Source organism: Diadema antillarum, unplaced genomic scaffold (assembly GCF_040938485.1).
Source record: "Diadema antillarum isolate AM-2024a unplaced genomic scaffold, OU_Dant_1.0 seq00001864_RagTag, whole genome shotgun sequence".
Taxonomy (NCBI): Eukaryota; Metazoa; Echinodermata; class Echinoidea; order Diadematoida; family Diadematidae; genus Diadema; species Diadema antillarum.
The window spans coordinates 110742-131911 of record NW_027272534.1 but is presented as its reverse complement, the minus strand read 5'-3'; the positions used below and the strand labels follow the sequence as shown (position 1 = coordinate 131911).

The window sequence follows — 21170 nt, the reverse complement described above, 5'->3', positions numbered from 1 at the left end:
GGCCATATAGTGGCACTATTAGATAGAAGTCTTTATGTTGCTGGCTTGTCCATCTGTCACTGCGTCTGGTCATCCATTTGCGTACTCTTGCGTAGTCTAGCAATAAGGGCTTATTAATGTATTCAGATCTATGGCTTTTATTTCTCTTGGGACATGTTGGCAAGCCGTTTCATTCACCTGTACGAAAAAGTTGCACTCGATACATATCAGTTTGTTTAGTCCAGTGTGCGTGCATTTGCTGTTCTTATTTCATGCAAGTCCCAGCCAAGCTTTGCAGTTCTCATAAACACCTTTGTTATAAGGGTGTGCATAGAGTTCAAATATCTGTTAGTAAACAGTTGTATTGCTTTGCACTGACTTATTATTAAAAGACTATAGAAAGCCTTTCTTTGGCCCACTGATCTTGGTATGAAAGTGTGTATAGATGGTCAGGTTAAAGGGATGGTACAGTATTGGTAGAGATGAGAATTGGGCTTTTAACTTTTTGCAAGATATCAAGAAACTGCTTATGAAATAGTACAGACCATACCATTCTAAGAGGAATTCAAAGTTTATTTGATGAAATGGAATGGCTGAGACATCCAAAAACAAAGTAAAACAAAGCTATCGTAATAAAAAGGTGGGTCCCACCTTTTATTACAATCGCTGTGTTTTGGATATGTCAGCCATTTCAAGACCAGTTTTAATCAAATAAACATTGAATTCCTCTTGGAATTACATGTTCTTTCATATTTCATAGAAGGTTTTTCATTATCTCACCATAAAATGTTAGAAACCTGTAGTTAGGTCTCAACCAAAACTATACGATCCTTTTAATCTTGAGAAACATTTGATTAAAGTAGCAGTTATTGTGATGAATTGCAATCAAGGGTTTCTGTTGTAGGAAGAAGCTTGGATTTCATCCAAGATCTCTGTCCATTTAACTGTCTGAGATCGTCTACTAATCTTAAAATAACTCTAGTGATGAGGGACAGAGTAAGATATTGTAAACATAGACTATCTTGCGATGTGGAAATTTTTGGTATTCTGTGCTCGACTGCACAATTGTAAAAGTAGCAAGACACAAATGATTTTAGAGATGTTAATTTTGTATAAACTAGCTTTCGTTTGTGGAAAGGTAAACCAATGAATTTCACCGAAATTGACTCAACATGAAAAATAGATTTAGCAAAAGGTTAGAACTTCTTTTACAGTATTTCAACAGACTGCAGGCGTAGATTTTTGTTTTCTAGTTATGCAGTATAATTGGAAGGATATAGATATGTACAAACTTAAGGAAACAATTACAGAATTTCAATGAAAGGTCAATAGTGGCTGATATTTGGGTGCGAATGTAATCATTCAGCCATAACTTCAGCTTGGAAAGTCCACTGGGAATGTGATTTTTTTTTTAATGAAATAAGAAAGAGTTCCATTATGCGCATGAGGTTGAAATCTAATCCCCAAGGTCAAAGGTGAAGATCAAAATGCTTTATCTTCTTGTAGATGACGGACTGTATCTGTGTAACAAAGTGATCGCGTGAGAAGGGTAAAGTGTCCCAGCCGACTGCGTGCTGTCCTTCAAATTTACTTCCATTTAGTAAAGAAATATCTTGTTACTCATCAATGCATGCAAGAACATAGTGTACCTTAGCTGTCGCATTTGCCCTCCTGATTTATGTAGCCAATTCACATTCTTTTGTCTTGTCAATCAAGATGATGAGCGGAAGTTGATGAGTGAAAGTAGCGGAAATTGGTTTGTATTTTTAAGCTTGATAAGTCAGAGCACATGGTTGGCATATCTCGTAGTTCAATCTATGATACTACTAGAATATTTGCGTGATGTATAGCATACCTTCATTGTAGCTTGTTGCAACTTATTAGATGCCGGCAGTAGTCAAAGGAAATCAGTGAAAATTTTCAGCAAACATGTGAAATTAGGCACTCATTCTTCACATAAAATACATACTATTCTATGTGATGTACCATCTTTACCTGATGTGTGAAGAAAGACTTAAGGTTTTTTCAAACAATGCTGAAACTCTGATTTTCGTAAATCCGCTAAGAGTATTTTCCGAAGTTCATTGAGTCAACCCTGATGTAGGGTCAGAGTAGACATTTGACTTGAAATGTGAGCCCTAGTTGCCAAATTTGGGGCTCCCTTTACTACTCAGGGGGAGGCGATAGGAAGCTTGAAACTCTGGAGTCCTTGAGCATCTGATGCTAGTGATCTTTCATATTCATGATTTTTTTTTGAAAGGGACATACAAAATCTTAGGCAAGTGGTATGACCAACTTTTTAGATCCTGCTGAAATATGCCACAGCAATTTTTCACACAAAACTTTTTCTCACTTTTTTTTAAATAAAGAATATCTTCTTGGGATCTGCTCTATCTAAACATATACCAAGTCAAATCTGCATGTAGCAATCGTTCTAGGGAAACATTTAAAAGGTGACCGTTGTATAGACAGGTGGCCATTACAGACAGGTTAGCAACCAGTTGGATTTCACCACATGATATTATGTGTGATACGTAGACATCATGTACATGTATACATTGCCTCCTGCTCACCTACAAGTGTATGTCAATGGTCATGAGACACTGTAATTGTCTATCCCAGACACAAATGAATGCTGGAGGTGTATTGTATTGTCTTTAGATGGTTTCTTTTACTCTCGGTCAACAATGCGGTGGGCTCGAAGACAAACAAAAGGGCCTTTGTGAGATGCAGAAACTATTTTGATAGAGAAAAATAATTCATCAAGATTCCAGTTAACTTGGAGTCTGTGTTCACTCGACACAGTAAAATGTTGCAGAAGGAAGACAATGTGTAAGGCTGTCGGCTTTAGATGTAAAAAGAAACAGGTCATCAATATACTCAAGATTGCAACACGCAATTCATATATGTGGGGAGAATCTGCAGGAATCACTATGAGAGGGTTGATTATATGTCTGAAAAAAGAAGGATTTACATATTTAGATCACATGCATGCCCTAAAGTAGAGCTTACTAAATACAGCAAGACCAGGCTGAAAATAGGCCTTTCCATTCAAAATTTTGTAGAATTTGGCCATACTTTGTGGTATTCCCTCACGCGACATTCTAGTGGTTAGTTAGGGATGGTATGATCGTAGCCCCACTTTTAATGCATCTACGCAGAGTTGAGAGACACTTTACGTTTGTAGTAACGTATGAAATTTTAGCTCATGTCAATGCTTATTTCCTGCTATCATTCAGTTTTCATATAAGATTTGAAAATGGTTAACCCATTAGAAGTATTATGTCTGTCTTCACTGCACTATTTCTTCTCACATCAATAATTGAATTCTTTTCCAAGTTGTAGCCGTCTGCTTGATTCTCTGATGGCTTCTTTTTCTCTGTTTTTTTTTTCCTCACTCTCTCTCTCTTGCTCTCTCTCTCACCTTCTTCCTATTTCCAAACTCTCCCACACTCTCCCCTCTTCTTCACTCAACTAATGACGCTGCCTCAACGTCGTCCTTGTAGAGCTTTAGACCCATTATCAGTGCATTTCCTGCCCTAAAAGTTTAATGCAACATCCTTGCTAGCATGCAGCAAAACAACCAGATTCAACCCGAGCTACTCCAGTCATTAACCTCTGGGAGAAGAAGAAGAAAAAAAAGAAGAATATAAAGTCTTACCAGAGTAACAGTACGACACGACCTTTCCCACTTGTTTTTCACCCTCTTTCTATGCATTTTCTTAAAAGCTGTAAACACCGCCTCATGTTTTTCTAGGGCAATTAGCAGCAATCATGTTATTTTCCTCATCATGTCGTTACTTTGTTTAGACTTCCAATTTTCAGCCCATGATGTATTAAAGATATACTGCATTTTTTTTTTTTTTTACATTTCCTGTAGGGGGCCATTCACATTGCCGTTGAGAAATTGCGGCAAAAAATCATGACATTACAAACAAACAAAAAAAAACTTTTTGGTGAAAGTCTACCAAACACTAGCCAAAAATAGCGAGAAGAATTAACCGGGAGTGTGACATTTTAACCCGTTGAGGACGAGTCCCGAGTATACTCGGGCAAGTGTCTGTGGAAATGTGTGTTGTAGCAAAATCAGTCCGTCCTCCATGGGATAACTTTGCATATATTTTACTGTAGTATTTTTCTTTCTTTTTTTTTATAATACTGAGAAAGCTAGCCACAGAAAAAAATATGATATTTGTCAATTAGCTGGCTAGGTTATTGTTACGTCATGATCATAGATACATGCAGCAGACCTTGCCATTACTTAATGACTTCTGATTGCGGTGTGAACAGAGAGCACAAAGGTCCCAAGTTTTGATATTGCAGTATTTACTAGCCAATTAGAATGGGCCATGATTCTGAAAAACATGCTTTTGTACTGTTGGTCATGATGTTTACGCACATGAGCAGCTAATAGAGGAAGGAAGTGAAAAATCAAACAAAACGTTTACATTTTACGACATCAGAATTGAATGTGGCACTCTAGTGAGGCATACAATCTGATGAACAAAACGAGGAATCAACAACAGCCATGTCATGTGCCACTTCATGGTTTTGATGAAGACATATCAAGGACATAATGTTTTCAAACGTCTCGCAAGTAAGAGGAGCTCGTATCAGACAAATGCCCGTGAACAAATCGCACAGGTGAGAAATGAAACACGAGTCACGTCACAGCCGCATGACGACAAAAATAGTCATTCCTGTAGCTGGCTTCAAACTGACTCCCTGTTTTCTAAAGGAGAGTTAAATACAGAAAAAGAATTCTTCTAATTTCTTTTGAATTTTCCTGCATCTGCCTGTGTGCCTCTTCCAATAAATAGTCCTCACATGACAATGTTCCATTGATTATTCAAGGATGTTTTATTCATGTTTACAATTTACATAGAAGAGTAGATTTACCGTGGAAGTTATCATTTACACAACACAATGAAGATATTTCTGCAAGTGTGTGATATATGTCCCTCTTACCACCCCCCCCCCCATGACACACTACAAATGATACATGTTCTCATGTAGGCCTATTGATTGGGTCATTGTTAGTTACTTCATTGTTTATTGTGTGTGATGCCTTCATCCATTGTTACCTTACATTCTAACTTTAGTCCTGTATAGTGCTCACTGGATAATCGGAAACCTCTACAACGGTTACACAGCTTAAAGGGAATGAAACCCAGATACATATTTGGCCTTAGTGAATGCAGAAATGTTAGTAGAACACATCAGAGAAGTTTGAAGAAAATCACAGGATCTGTTAAAAAGTTAAATGAATCTTTTCACTTCACAGTTTTAGTCCCACCATTTCTGGATGAGAAAACTACATCAATCAAGTTGTGATGTTACAGTAGGGCAACAATATAAAGAAATATATATACTGGCATAAAGAGTATTCAACATATCTTTCTTCTCTTTTTTTCTTTCATTTTTCAAGCATAATGAAAGAGTGCTTAGCTTACCTCTGTCAGAACATGCAGGGAATGATATTACCTTAATATGTCAGTAACATGTGGAAGGCATATGTACTTTTATGAAAAAGAATGAATTTGTGGATTTCTCTTTACATATAAATGGAAGAAAAATTTGTCTCCCCTCCCCTCCTGATTAAGTGCCTAGGAATGTTTATAAAACAAATATTGTATCAATATGTTCATATTGCATGACTTTTTGATATCATGATTCTAAATTTTATAGCAAAAGTAATTATAAAAGTTAATTATATTAAAGATGATAGTTACTATGATGATAACAGTATTCATATCTGGTAATATTATTAGTATGTCTTGAATGTTATTGTCATCATCATGATCATGATCACCAGTGGTAGTAGTAGTAGTAGTATCGGAGTAGTAGTACTACTACTAGTACTAGTAGTAATAATAATGGTAATGGTAATAGTAATCCTGGTAATGGTAATGGTAATAGTATTATTGTCATTATTACCGGTGTCATTAATATGAGAAAAAAGAGTGAAAAGCATTCAAAACCATAAATGGGCACAAATTTGCATTACCTGTATTGTTCGTCTCAAAGGACGAAGTTTCACACTCTGTTCATCAATAGCCCTTACCATGATCACTTTGTTTGATGAAGAGAATTAATGTTATCTGTTTATCAATTTCACCAGCAGTCAATACCAGCGAATTTAGGGAGCAGATTGGAGATGGGGGGGGGGGGGGGGGGGGGTTGGGGAGCCTATGGAAAGGATGTCTTTGAAGCATCTGACTGATGAGCATCCTCTCTGTCAAGTTGTTCTAATCCTGCCTACGCCATTTGTGCCAAGTCTCGTTAATGTTGACTGGCTGCAACACCTGTGGCTTATTCCCCGCCATGTTCCGTCAATGGATGCATCTCGCATGTGTGGCCCTGACCCTCAAATGTAAACATAAATAAAAGAGGACACACACACAAAAGATAAATTCTCCCTCTTTCCAGCCCTAAACTTGGCTGGTAATCTGATATCAATCATCTCACTTCCTCACCTTTTTTTTCCCCTCCTGTGTCTTTCTTGTCAATTTTATGACTTTGCTATAATAGTGTTCATTCAGAAAATTGACCTTATTTGGTGAAGAAGGGGAGGGAGGAATATTCCATTCATCTATCTGTTGTTTTTTTTTTTTTTGGGGGGGGGGGGAAGATGGGAGAAGGAGGGGGAGGTAGGTGGGGAAAATGATCACCATATGCTGATATCAGGGGCTGTTGACTGGAGATATGGGTAGAAAAGTGCCTGACGGAATGTGATCTATAATCTTCTCTGGCCAGCATCCAGGATTTGTGTGGAAAGATTCAGAGGAAAAATCAAAGGCCAAATAAAGCAAAAATGACAACATTAAATCAGACCTGTGCATCATTGCATGCAACTTCAACTCATATTTATTTCAATTTCATTCAGTTCAATTCAATTCAATTTAATGTAGTTTCCTGTTAAAACATAATGACAAGCCCCACAGTTACAAACACTACATTTAAACAGAGAATAGCACCAGGACAAGTGTCAGAATGCATTTAATGAGATTAGCAAAACTAAAAAGGATGAAGGAATATATTATGATATTTAAGTCGGCATGTTCTGAGAGAGAAAACGTAAAAAATATCTGAAATGGTATTTGCTCTATATGATATTAAGTAGTTGAAAAATGTAACCAAGCAAATTTGTGTGAAAAATGACATCAAAAGACTGAGAATCTGGCATTTTAAAGTTACACCAGCATCGCAGTTCAGTTTGATGAATAGTTCATGATTTCTCTATGTAGGGGATAGATATCCATGAACAAATTAGTGGACTTGATAAATGTTATGTAGATAGAAAATTGAAACACCCAGTCAAAATTTAGGGTCATGGCAAGAGTAGGAGAGTTAGAACATGCCAGCTTTACAATATTAATCCATTGAGGATGGACTGATTTTGCTATACCACACATTTCCCATAGACGCCTGTCCGAATATTCTCGGTACTCATCTTCAACGGGTTAATGCATTGGCCTCAATTGCTATTCTCCAGCAGGAGATAAATGTTCAGTATTTTTGCTCCTATATTAGTTTTTTTTTTTTCTCTCATACATTATGTTGTCTGTTAAATCACCATAGGCAATGGGATATTCACAGAGTGGTCAAGCAGGCAGCATGCTGCAGGACCTCGGGATTACGTCATCAGACCAGGAGAGCAGAGGACTGACCAATGGCACGGCCTCACCACCTGCCGCCGCCCACCCCACCCCATCGGGGGCATCTACCGCACCCTTGGAAGTGAAGGAGATTCCTCCAGGACTGGCACAGACATTGGAAAACATTGTTGGACAACTGGACGTCCTCACGCAGGTCAGTGATTCAAACACCCCTTCCTTAAAGGGATGGTAAAGTATTGGTGGAGATGATGATTGAGCTTTTAATTTTTTGCAAGATACTATTAAGAAACCCCTTATGGAATGATACAGAGCATACTATTCTAAGAGGAATTCAAAGTTCATTTGATGAACGTATATCCAAAAACAAAATAAAACAAAGATGTCCTAATGAAAGGTGGGTCCCACATTTCATTAAGATCGTTTTGTTTTGGATATCTCAGCCATATCAAAACCAATTTTTGTCCCCGCCGAACGAGTTCGAGCAGGGGACTATGAAACGGGCTCCGTACGTGTGTGTGTCCGTGTGTCCGTCCGTCCGTCCGTCCGTGTGTCCGTCCGTGTGTGCGTCCGTGTGTGATCAAAATCTTCAATTTGCTACTTCTCTGTCATTTATGAGCCAATTTTGATTCTGTTTGCTTTATATGATAGCACTACATGGGAGCTTTGAAACTTCTACACAGAATTTCAGTCGTGACCTTTGACCTTGACCTTTAACCTATATTGTACATTTTGCTACAAAATGCTACTCCTTCGCCATTTCTAACCCGATTTCGATTCCGTTTGCTTTATGTGATGGCAGTAGGTGAGGGCTTCAAAACTTCTACACAGAATTTTGACCTTTGACTTCTTTGACCTTTGACCTTGATTTTTGACCTGTATTGTACATTTTGCTACAAAATGCTACTCCTTCGCCATTTCTAACCCGATTTCGATTCCGTTTGCTTTATGTGATGGCACTAGGTGAGGGCTTCAAAACTTCTGCACAGAATTTTGACCTTTGACTTCTTTGACCTTTGACCTTGATTTTTTGACCTATATTGTACATTTTGCTACAAAATGCTACTCCTTCGCCATTTCTAACCCGATTTTGATTCCGTTTGCTTTATGTGATGGCACTAGGTGAGGGCTTGAACACTTGTACGCAGAATTTTGACCTTTGACTTCTTTGACCTTTGACCTTGATTTTTTACCTATATTGTACATTGGCTACAAAATGCTACTCCTTCGCCATTTCTAACCGGATTTCGATTCCGTTTGCTTTATGTGATGGCACTAGGTGAGGGCTTCAAAACTTCTACACAGAATGTTGACCTTTGACTTCTTTGACCTTTGACCGTGATCTTTTGACCTATATAGTACATTTTGATACTAAATGCTACTTCCGGCGGGGACATATTTTACGCACCGCGTAATTTCTACTTTTCCTTGTTATCAAATAAACTTCGAATTCCTCTTAGAATTGTATGCTTTTTCATATTTCATAAGAGGTTTCTTATTATCTCAAAAATTATCATTTAAAAAAAATGTTGAAAACCTGAAACCTCATCTTAACCAAAACTATGCTAACCCTTTAATGTCTTGCCTCCATCGTACTTATCCTGAAGTCATCAAAGTGGTGGAGTCATAGACTGAAAAAAATGAAGGGAAGTGGGATTCCTCGTTTCCCACAACCCCTCATATCTCAAGGTTAGGGATACGTACGGCAGCTACCTGAGGGGGTGATTCATTTACTGGTGAATTAGTAGATTCCTATGATGTCATTTGTGTGATAATGTGTGGGATCATGAGAGCCTTTTTTTATGAGTTAAGGGGCTGCTGTTGGCTTTGGGGGGGGGGGGGGGGGTAGGGAAAAGGGACAGAAAGGGAAGAACACTGTCCAAATTCTGCCAGAGACAGGAGATCAGAGCAGATGGGAGTGGCCACTTTGGGTGTCCGTCCTCTGTTCCAGAAGTTAAAGGCATAACTTACCATTTGCAGATAAAACAAAAACCCAGCATTAGTGCTTCAAAATCATTCTAAAATGTGAGTTAGGAATAGAAACAATCAATGTAAAAAATGGAATCAGTATAATTGATTGTAAGTACTGTTAAATTATATATACAAAATGTGATACTTATAATAAAAATGTTTCCAGACTAAACCATCTACAGTTATGGTTTATTGAGAAAAATAGTGATAACTCCTTATATTTTAGGCTTTACTGCAAAGATTTTATGTGATAGGATGTTTTGTGATACAACTGACCTACAAATATGGATCAAATGTGATTTCTTGAATATCTTTTAAATCACTGCTCCCAAAGGTAAACAGGACCTTTAACTTCGCAGAGACAGGCACTCACTCACATCTCGTTTTTATGTCCGGGACCATTCATTGTCATTTCAAGTTGACCCCAACTAGAACAGAATATTTAACCCTAACCGTACTGTGCTGTTTTGAGCCCAGAAAATACTGGGGGGGGGGGGGGGGAGGAGGGGGAGGGGGGAGGGGGGAGGGGGAGGGGTGGCTCGAAGGCCTCCCTCCGAACCACTGATCTTGGAAATGCAATGTCCAATGAACTTGATGATTTTCATGTTGATAGATCTTTGTGTGCTGAATCTGATGCTGTAATTTATTTTAGTCAAATATGCATTTCTTTTTTAGTAATTTGCCAATTGATTATTTATTGTGCAAATTTTATGTGTTTTTTAAAGATATTTCCACAATTTCAATCTGAACAAGTGTTCAGTAGTGACCCATTTCTCTCTCATTATCATACATATACTTTATCATTTAAATGATTGCCTTTCTTTTCTCAATTGCCATCTGAATTTCATTTACACTGTATTTCAAGTTCAATTTCCGTCCCAGTACCAACCCTGACACACCTCCCTGATCTTTGTCAGGCTGGCTTCTTGGCACTGCTCCAGTGCACTACATGTGCAGTTGATTGTGTTGCGCAATGTTGTCCTAAACCACGCCCACACAACTTGATTGGCAGGTGATATGTTTGCCATGCGATATGTGTGATTGTATACAAAGTTAACTTGGCACGCAAACATGTGCTTATCTCTGTGAGCAAGAGCAGTTTAAGTGCTTTGCCCTGTATGGAGTACAGTCAGTTTGCAACGAGTGAAAGAGAGCTTTCACATGTAATAATAATGATGATAATGATATTATTATTATTATTATTATTATTATTATTATTTGTAAATTTGATTTGGAAACATATTTCATGTCTCTTTAGTAATCTTTTTTTTTTTTTTTTGGAAGTCCGACAGCAAACTTGAATCACAATTCTCCCAAACATGTTTCTCAAACCATTCACGTTTGGCCAGTCATGAATTTGAGGTATTTTCGAATCATGTTTTGCTCGAGTCCGGATGTGAATTTGTCATGTGAATGATTTGATGTCTTAAAACATGGTTAAGAGGTTGGAATCCAGTTTGACTTTGTATTTTCTTCTGCCATGGCGTGTGCATATGATATGCACTCTCATGTATCGAGAGTTGCATGTTTTAATTGACACGCTATCTTGTTGTGACGCAGTTGTTGCATGGAATGTCGTTCACGATTTGCAGCAGGCAAGAAGACTCATTATCAGAGTCTGAACACTTGGTGATTCTAAACACGTTTAGAGATGTGTCAACAATCAAGTGTGAACCCTCTCTGAAACAGAACCAAAAAAAAAGGAACTGGAAGCCAAGGATAGAGGTTTTGCTTGTTTTTATTTTTGTTTTGTTTGTGTGCTTGTTCCTTGCTTTCAAGATGAAATCTGATGACCTAGCTTGAGTGTTCAACTCCTGGGAAGCTATTCTACTGTATGAAAACTAACTTTGGCCTCTCAGAAGCTTTGGGGCATTATATATCAAGTGAATAGTGATGAGCAAGCCAATTAAACAGTTATACATTGATTCAGCATCATAGTGCAGTCACCTTATACTTTTCTGTGTTAAATGATTGAATGCCATTTGCTTGTGTTTTGATTACCATAAAAAGTAACATGTTAGATGTAAGATGATATATATATATATATATATATATATATATATATATATATATATATATATATTATATTTTGTAAGCCTCAGTTGATTCAACTTAGAAACACTGTGATCGTTTGATATTTTACACTATCTATGGTATTAGGTCCTGAAATTTTCCATACTGACGTGGCCATTTATGAACAAAAGAAAGTTAAGAACTGTGGGAACTTTGTTTCATGGGGAAAAAATCTTCAGAATGGAATTGGATTGATTTCAGTTTCCTGGTGTGCTCTCTCTTCTTCATTTTCTCTAATTACCACCAAATTGTGTGTAATTCTCATCTGCAAAGTGTGTAGGCGTGAATCATTTGTATGACATGTTTGAATTTGCATTGTGCGTTTACTTGTGTGAATTGGCTATATTGGCTTGCCAATTAAAGGGAAAGCATAGTTCTCAGAAAGGCTCAAAATTCATCTTCCACCATTTGGAATTTGCTTGCACTGTATCAAAAGGGTCTACCCAAAAACTTGTCTGGCTGACACCATTTGCCAGGATAATTAGTTGTTTTTATAGAGTAGTACAATTGTGTGCCCGGCAGAAGGGCATTAGCATAATGTTAATGTTACCATGCTAGGGCCCTTCTGCCGGGCACACAACTGTTTTTTAAATCAAAAGTGTAGGTTTTTATTTCCGAAGTGCCCTCCCCAGTCAGTAGTGGGTAGGAAAAACGTTTTACCATGAACAAACATGTCCTAGCAGTAATACTTCCCAACAAGCTGCATGCGATGCTCTCTCTCCCCCAGAAGATTGATGGACACTGCTATGGCCTGATTTGCAATCATTTATCAAACATTGCATACATAGCAACCTTGGTTAGATATGTTATCAGATTATCTTTTTGGCTAATATTTTGCATTTTCATCACTACCCAACTGAAATCATGTTATCACAGCATCATTTCGCACATTTCATATGCATTTGTGTCCATTTTTAGAGCAAAAAATCAACAGTTTCTACAGGCACTTGGAAACTATGTTTTACCTTTAAGCAAATGCATCTGTTTGACTGCAGAAGTCATGCTCACTGTGTGTGAAGGAAATGATCTTCATGCCTGACAAAAATACACCTTTTTTTTTTTGAAGTGCTTCCTTGCCCTGCTTTTTTCATTAAGTGCCTTCGTGATACATTTCTTAGATTAGTTCCAACTCATCGAAATCCTTCCCAAGTGCTTCCCATTCTTCTTGAAAACAGCATTGCCTGCAGATATCAAATCACATGTGAATTGTCAGAGTCTGTTAGAGTGCTCTATTTCCTTGACAAAAAACAAACAAACATAACCAGGGTACGGGCAGTCCGTGAAGATAGTGTAATTCAGTTGAATTTAATTCAATTCAATTCAATTCAATTCAGTTCATTTACTGTAAAAATTGATATTTTTGCATGACTAATTTTTCGCGCTCAGGGGGATAAGAAGAGTTTCGCATGTTTTTTATTCCGCGGAATCAGGATCTCAACTACTGGAACATATGGCAAGCAAAAATATTTTTGTGCTTTTGTTTTCTTGCTAGTTTCTGGTTGTGCAAAATGCGCGATATTTTCAACACCGCGAAAATTTCCACTTTTACAGTAATTCTAGTTCAGTTCAATTCAGTTCAATTCAATTCAGTTCTATTCTATTCAATTCAATTCTGTTCAATTCAATTCAATTTAATTTAATTCAATCTAATTTAATTTAATTCAATTCAATTCAATTCAATTCAATTCAATTCAATTCAATTCAACTCAACTCAATATTCACTTCAATTCACTACAACTCAATATTCACTTCAATTCACTACAGTAATAATCATTAAAGATAATGCCTACAGAATATCTACAGTACAAAATGTAACAGGGAGTTTTAATTTAATGTAATTTAATACCATATCCATGTTACTTTTAATGGATAAACTCACATGAAAATGATGGTGGTTTCTTAAAAATCAGACAGCTTACAAAAAAAGGATCACACTCAAGTTCTGGAAATTCAAAAGTTTCACATGCCTTTAAAAAATAATAAGAGTAATATCAGCAGCACCCACTCATGCAACTGTAGATGATATGAGGCCCCCAATCAACAGTCTCCCATGATCCACTCACAAATCACCATTATATTTCCTATCATGACGTGCTTTCGAAAAGGAAGACAGTTGATGTTTTTCAGTAAGTCAGCATTGATGAATTTCAGGGATATAAGGTTGAGGTTGCTCCACACTGTGAACCCAAAACATTTTTGTTATGATATGTTTATGCACAAACCTATTAGAAAGTTTAAAGCCAAAGACAAAATTTCCTCGGCCAGTTTCCTAGAATACGTGGTGTGACAAAACTCTCTCTGCAATGAAAACATATGTGGAATTTTTATCCCCATAAATTGGTTATTATGCCTTCGTTATATAATTTTGATGCGTAAAATTTTCCTCAAAACAAATATATTATGCAATTAAATTGGAACAAAAGTGGGGAAATGAATTACCTCACCATTTTATACAATAGTGACAGATCCATATTTAGCAACACAAGTTGAAATTATAAATCCAATTAACCACGTGTTTCCACCCAAGAGTCTGCTCTGTAGTGAGCACACGGTAAGCATGAAATCCCAGAATAGGCATGAAAAATTAAAAATGCCAAAAGTTCCAAAAAAGGAAGCCATACCATATTCACAGTGTGTATAGATTTTTGTTTATATGTGACGTACTAGGTCTCCATGCAGCTGTAGACATGGGGGTCAAAGCAGACCGCTTGCTGTGACTTGGCTCATCGCAAAGGTTACTGAAATGTAGGGCATGGGAATTTTTTTAATAAGCACATATTTTGTGAAATTGTGGCACCGCTTCCTTAACAACCGTATTGTATTCAGGAAGTGGCATGGACCACACATGCTTTGAAATGTCCAAGGATGTTGTGTGATAAAATTGTGAACGGTCTCCACTCGTGCGGTGGAACAATTTGTCACATTTGTGGAAAGATATTGTATCATCGCATTCAGACAGGAGAAACTTCTTTTCGTTGCTGCTTCCACACTCAGAAAGAAGTTCCTCCTTCACAAGCATTATGCTCATGCTTTCCAGCAGCTTACACCAAATCACAAAAACTCACCCATGTAGATGATTGGTACTTCAACTGATTTGTGACATTCATTTTGTTGATGTCATTATGCTTTGCGTGTAGTTATCCCTTTCTTCTTGTATTTTCGCATCGTATGTAATCAATGTGCGAGTTCTTTGAAACCTTGCATGCTTTAAGTGTGATTAATTGTTACTCGGTTACCAAAGCTGATGCTATAACGGTTTTCATTAGTGCTGCGTGTCAAATTGTATTCCCTTTCACACTGTAATGAAATGAAAGAGAAACTTCTCCTAATTTTTCCATTGTGTTTCCCTAAACCACGCAGAGGCTTTAAAGTTTGTGTGTCTTTTTTGCGACTCTGAAAATTATATTGCTTTAATAAGTTGGTATATTGTACAGGTAGGTAATTCAGACCCTTCCTCAGAATAATAAAACTGGAAACTTTTTTATGATGGAGGGGGAATCGATACTACAGACTTCTAGTGAATATATTTTTACCCAAAACAAATTTCAACCATTATTCTTGGTACAAAACTGGGAGCATATTCCAGAGTGACATGGAGTTAGTTTTTATGCCTCCGCCACGAAGTGGTGCCGGAGGCATTATGTTTTCAGGTTGTCCGTCCGTCCGTACATACGTCCGTACGTACGTCCGTCCGCTTTCGTTTACGCGATAACTTGAGTAATATTTACTGGAATTTTACCAAACTTGGTCCAAGTATGAAGTATGATGGGGCAATGATTTCATTAGATTTTGGGTGAAATCGGCTAAATATCAAAGGTCAAAGGTCAAGGTCAAATCATGAAATTGTATCCGTTTACGCAATAACTCAAGACTGGATGGAGCAAATTTCACCAAACTTTGTTTGAGGATGATGTATGATGGGACAATTACTTGATTAGTTTTTCAGTGAAATCGGACTAAGGTCAAAGGTCAAAGATCAAGGTCAAATCCTAAAATTTATCTGTTTATGTGATAACTCAAAACTGGATGAAGCAGCTTTCACCAAACTTGGTCCAAGGATGATGGGACAAATAGTGGAGTACATTTTAGTGACATTGGCAAGAGGTCAAAGGTCAAAAGGTCAAGGTCAAGTTCTAAAAATGTTGCTATTTCCCCCATATCTATGCAATGCCCGCAGTTATTTTCTTGAAACTTAGTGTAGACATATACTACTGCGTAAAGATTCTCCAGAGAGAGTTTCATGTCATAAGGTCAAAGGTCAAAAGGTCAAAGGTTAGGTCTAAATGTTGCAATATCACTTTTCTCGCAAATGGTTCAAATGTATCTTCATGGAACTTGGTACATATGCATGTACTGACTGGCAGGGATTATCTAGGGAATTTAGGGGTCATGGGTCAATAGTCAGGGGTCAAAGGTCAAGGTCAACTCCTAAAAATGTTACTATTTCCCTCATATACTAGTATGCAATGGTTGCATTATTAGTTTTAAAATTTGATATATGTACATGTATTACTTAATGGAGATTCTCTTGGAAATTTCCAGCCAGAAGGTCAAAGGTCAAAGGTAAAGGGTCAAAGGTCAGGTTTGAATGAAAAAAAAACTATATTTTGTACTGTAATTACACTCTTTCTTCATACCTTGAAAATTATACTCAATGCATAAACTTATGATAAGGTCGGTCAGAAGTCAATTAAAAATTTTCAATTCCCCAAATATGTGTACCTGCACTCTTTAATAGACAATTATAGCAAACCCAGTTCGTGGAAAGTGAACATTCAAGGTATTTCTGACAAACCTGTTATTTCGATATTTTGCCAGTTATGTGAAACTGTCATCACACATTGTGAAGACATTGTACTATACACCTATTGGGAGAATCATGCATTATGGCGGATGCATCAGTTGCCATCAGGACAGCGACATTTCTAGTTCATTTCTTAAATGATTTTACGTGTATTACTGTAAGATTTTTTACATGATGTTTGGAGACATTATTCTTTAACTATGCAAAATTTTGTGTCGTTTGCAAAAGGGACATCGACCTTTAAGCTGAGCTGTCCCTGTGGTAGGGCGTCTTAATGATGTCATTGTAAACAATCGTAACCATGGTTATGAGTTCCCAGAAAACACAAGCCGCTGCATACTTGTTGCCACCATTCAAGAGAAAGCAAAACCTGCTTCCTTAGCTTTTTCCCACAGCGGGCTGCCTCAAGAACAGGAACTTGGGGAAAAGTTTGAGGAAGTTTCAAAGCAGTAATTGATATCTAATAATAATGGCAGATCTTGTCTGTCTTGATGAAATACAGCATGCAATAAAGTCACGATGCAATTAAGCCTTTATTTGTTCAAGCTTTAGGCAGTCACGAGATGAAGCATGTTGCAATCTTGAGCCTGTCAATTATGATTATGAATGAATGAATGGATGGGATTCATTTGGGAACATTGCATAATTTCTATGTTGAGGAGGAGGAGGAGTAGGTGGGGGTAAGAAAAAGAAAGAAAAAAAAATGATGCAAAGAAATGATTTGACCTGAAATTATCCCTCTGGTTTGACAGTGGTGTAAATGAAGCGAATTTGACTTTCTCTGTTGACATGGGCAACTCTACAGTGACACATGTCATTGGTATATGAAGGTGTGGCCATGAGGGAGTGAAGCTGAGATGACTTAAATGATGAGACATATTGTTGGTGGTTTTGACTTGTCATCATTCGGGAATCATTCCATCAGCACACCTAGGCGTGTCCTCAGATGCACCTGCACAGCTGTCCCTGGGGATCCGTGCTTGTTTGGATAGTAAGCCAGGCCTCTAGGGTGTCAGGGCTGGCAAAAAACAAAAGCACCAGTTCTACCTGCCTTCATTTGTTTGTGGATATCATGTTTTGCTGCAAGCTTGACCGCTGCGTCCACCCTACTGGTGAGGGTGTCACATTAGTTGTGGAAGTGTGGTTAACCACTTCACTTCCTGCGGGAATTACTGCAGAAATTGTCATCGTATCATCGTTAAAGTGGCAACTCGGACACAAAAGATTTATACTAAAAGGTGTAGCTATACCAAAATGGTATAGCTATTCAATGAATTTATACGTCTGAATGCTGACTAACGAAACAATGTTTAATGAAACGACGGTCAGTCTACGGGTCAGAGCATCGTGTAAACTAGAATTCGATAACGAATCAGCATTTCATCATGTCCATATGAGTCTGTACGTATGACGACCATAGAATGGTATAAGTGGGTGGGGCTTTATGTAAGCGTGCATGAAAGGTGGCCCTATTCCTCTCACTAGTGGCCGCGTCATGGCCATAGCAACATGTGCAGTGAGAAACTACGCATCTATAAGACGTTTCCCAGAACAGTCAACGTTAGTGTCTGAATGGTGTGTCGGCTATTCGATGATTCTCTATACATTGTTTCTTCATTGAGCTTTGGTATAAACTGGCTTGCGTTTGAACAGGGCTTCTGTAGATGAAGCTGGTAAAAATTCATATTAACTCTGCACAACAGAAGAAAGAAACTTATATGAATTTTCCAATTTGAGAGAGAGTCAGGAACTTTACTGTTCTAGAATATGATTCCAGCTTTAAGACCCACTACTATTGGGATACCATGGAGTAAGAAGGCTGGCCTGGCTCGTATGTACTGTACGAGCTGAAATTTTCACGTACAGATATTTTCGCGAATTGCTACATGGAGGACATTTTCGCGTGTTGTTAATTTTGCAGTTGCGAGGGTCTAACTGAACTTAGCTATTCGCGCGTTGTTATTTTCGCGTGTTGTTATTTTCGCGGTTCAAAGGCGATGTGCGAAATTTGCGAAAATAAAACCAACACGAAAATTTCAGCTCGTACAGTATTCGAGAATGCCCAGTAACAAATTGTGTACAGCTTTATCACTGACCTCTGTGTAAGTACACACACGTCCAGCCGAAGAATCTTGACTGAAGGCGGTCATCACCAGTGAGTGCACTCTTCAATGCACATATTTGCTGACCGGTGCTATTTGTGGTTTTCGAATGCACCCTGGTGGGCAGCGAATGAATTGGGCCATCCACGTGAATGCCCACACTTCTGGGTCTTTAAGAGTCAGCCACGAATCTAGCAATTAAGAGGCTGTAAAGTGTTTAGAATTCTGGAATCGAAACAAACAATTATGCATGAACCACAAAGAGCTCGACTGAAAGAATATCTTTTTTAACTCTTTCCCGTACGAACAGTAGTTATGAACAGTTGAACTTAAGATGAAAATAGACATCAACAAACCGCAGGAACTTTGTTTCTAGGGCCTTGTGGGTTGCAACATAATACCGTAAAAGTGGATATTTTTGTGCGAGTAATTTTTTGCACCTTGCCAAGTAACATGAATTTCACTTGTTTCTTATTCCATGGAATCAAGACATTGCATAGTGGTACATATAACAAGCAAAAATATTTGCGTGCTTTTATTTTTGTGCTAGGTTCTGGTAGCGTGAAATGTTAACAACAATTTCCATCTTTACAGCAGCTTGCCTATGAAACTCACCTCACTGCAGAATATGAATGCATTTCATGAAAAATTACAATCATACTTGCCAATTTACGTATAATGTTATAATTTCTTATTGGGATCTTTTTACACTTCAGAGTAATCTGGTTTAAAATTTGTGGATTTTTAATTTGTTTACAATTTATTACCATTACATCTATTTATTTTGTATGGTTACAATCATTCTCATATCACTATGTATTAAATGTTTAATGTATTTTACCCTCTTGTGTCTGTTCTTACCATTTCAGTATGTCTCACATTATCTTATTTTATGCCTTGTGGCATAGCAAGTTACATGTGCCTCTTAAGTGGACCCCTGTGGAAAACAGCTTTGCCGTGTCATCTTTGCTGAGTAGGGCCACCCACCTGTATTTTATGCAAATATCAGAGTATTATCATTTCCTCTATATACTTGTTTGTTGTTTTTATACAGAAATAGATTACCATACCACTCAAGTAGTGTAGGCAAGAGGGGATGAGGTGGTTTTTTGTAGTTTTCTGTGGCCAGTTGATTACATGATTTTATGGCATGATTCTTTATAGTAATTGTCTGTTCAGATTGAATATATACATATTTGATGCTGCTTTCCGATATGTATCCGGACCCTCCCCACCCTACCTGAGTGGAACAGTGTGCGCTACCCCTTTGCGCAACACGTGGTGTGCGGAAAATGCCATGAAAATGGACTTCATAGAAAGTTACTTATTTGCTCCCTTGGTCTAGTTGTCACTTTCGTTTCATGATGTCTCCCTCACTCTATCCTTTTGCCTCTACAGACAGTCAACATATTGGAACAGAGACTGACCATGACAGAAAACAAGCTGCGCGAAGTTCTCGACAACCAGCAGAAGATTACGCTCCAAGTGCGACCGACAGAGTAGCGACCCCACACGTTCGGTGGTTTCGCCAACCCTTGGAAACTCGAACGAGAATCGGAGGGCATCCTCGAGAGTCATGGCCACGCCTCGAACCTGAAAGTATAGTTTTCTATCTATGCGCATCATGCTGTGGATAGGAAAGAAGTCTTCCTGGTGTTATGGTGGACAGATTGTGGAGTGAATCATGGAAAGGGATCCTTTGTGGGTTTTTTGGCCAGTCAAAAACAACCCCCTCCCCCTCAAATGATAATATTTAGCACGGAAACAAAACAACCAACTCATCTTGAAGAAAGGAGGCTGAACGTCAATGCACCAATGCTCCAATAGTTTTGTTCAGGCCGCAGACATAAAGAGTCTTGTATTTCCAGGCCTCTTTGCTGAAGTGCCAAACTGTTGTGTCCAGTGGGCAAAGTTTGCTATTGATGGGAGGAATAGGTGCTCTATGCTCCAAAACTCTGTGAAGTCAGTGTTGTAAAGCCACGGGGGAGGGGTCACATGACCAATAAATGTGCTGCAACGTGGCACGTAGGTCTGCGGACCTTGTCGGCCAGGTTTACGATATCCTGGAGTAAAACCAAATGAAAAGTTGACTTTGCAGATTTCAGCAAAGTGCAGCTGGCAGCAGGTAACCATTTTAGGTCACAGCGTATAAAAACAAACCTCGAACGTCAAAGGCATTTCGTTGCTACGGGTCATCATGTCACAGCCATGCGTTCATCATGTGCCTAGTGGCACGCATTTTGGGCACAATAAATCATATTTACTTAAGTTTTCTTTCACTGTCTGTTGTATCTGAAACTTGAAATATAAGATACGCTCAAACCTGTCTGTAGCAACCAGGCACGGGTGAGGAAATTACCTTTATTTCCAGATGGCCAATGTGAACAGGATGGTACTAATCAGTTTTGTGACGTGATATCTGCAGTACTAGCTGTCACATGCATGACATCAAGGCAGGATATTGGTTTTTTAAAAAAAAATGTCTCAACATAGTACTAATTTTGTCAAAATCTTTTTTTTTTTTTAAAGAGACTAAGATATGGTAAATGAATGCATGCTTTCTCATTTACCAATCATTTTGTCTCCCCTTTCAGAGTAATTATGCCATAGTGTTTAGCGAGGCTA

At 38.1% G+C, this 21170-nt stretch overlaps 1 protein-coding gene across 1 annotated transcript in view; it reads left to right on the top strand.

Moving 5' to 3' along the window:
* The window catches only part of LOC139712838 (uncharacterized), a 48362-nt gene extending 27648 nt beyond the window's left edge, over positions 1 to 20714 (top strand). The window contains exons 10-11 of the mRNA XM_071624627.1: positions 7561 to 7791; positions 19944 to 20714. Of these exons, the coding sequence (XP_071480728.1) occupies positions 7561 to 7791; positions 19944 to 20048 (336 nt within the window). The 3' untranslated portion in view covers positions 20049 to 20714. The remainder of the gene's footprint in view (positions 1 to 7560; positions 7792 to 19943) is intronic.
* The last annotated feature ends 456 nt before the right edge of the window (positions 20715 to 21170 follow it).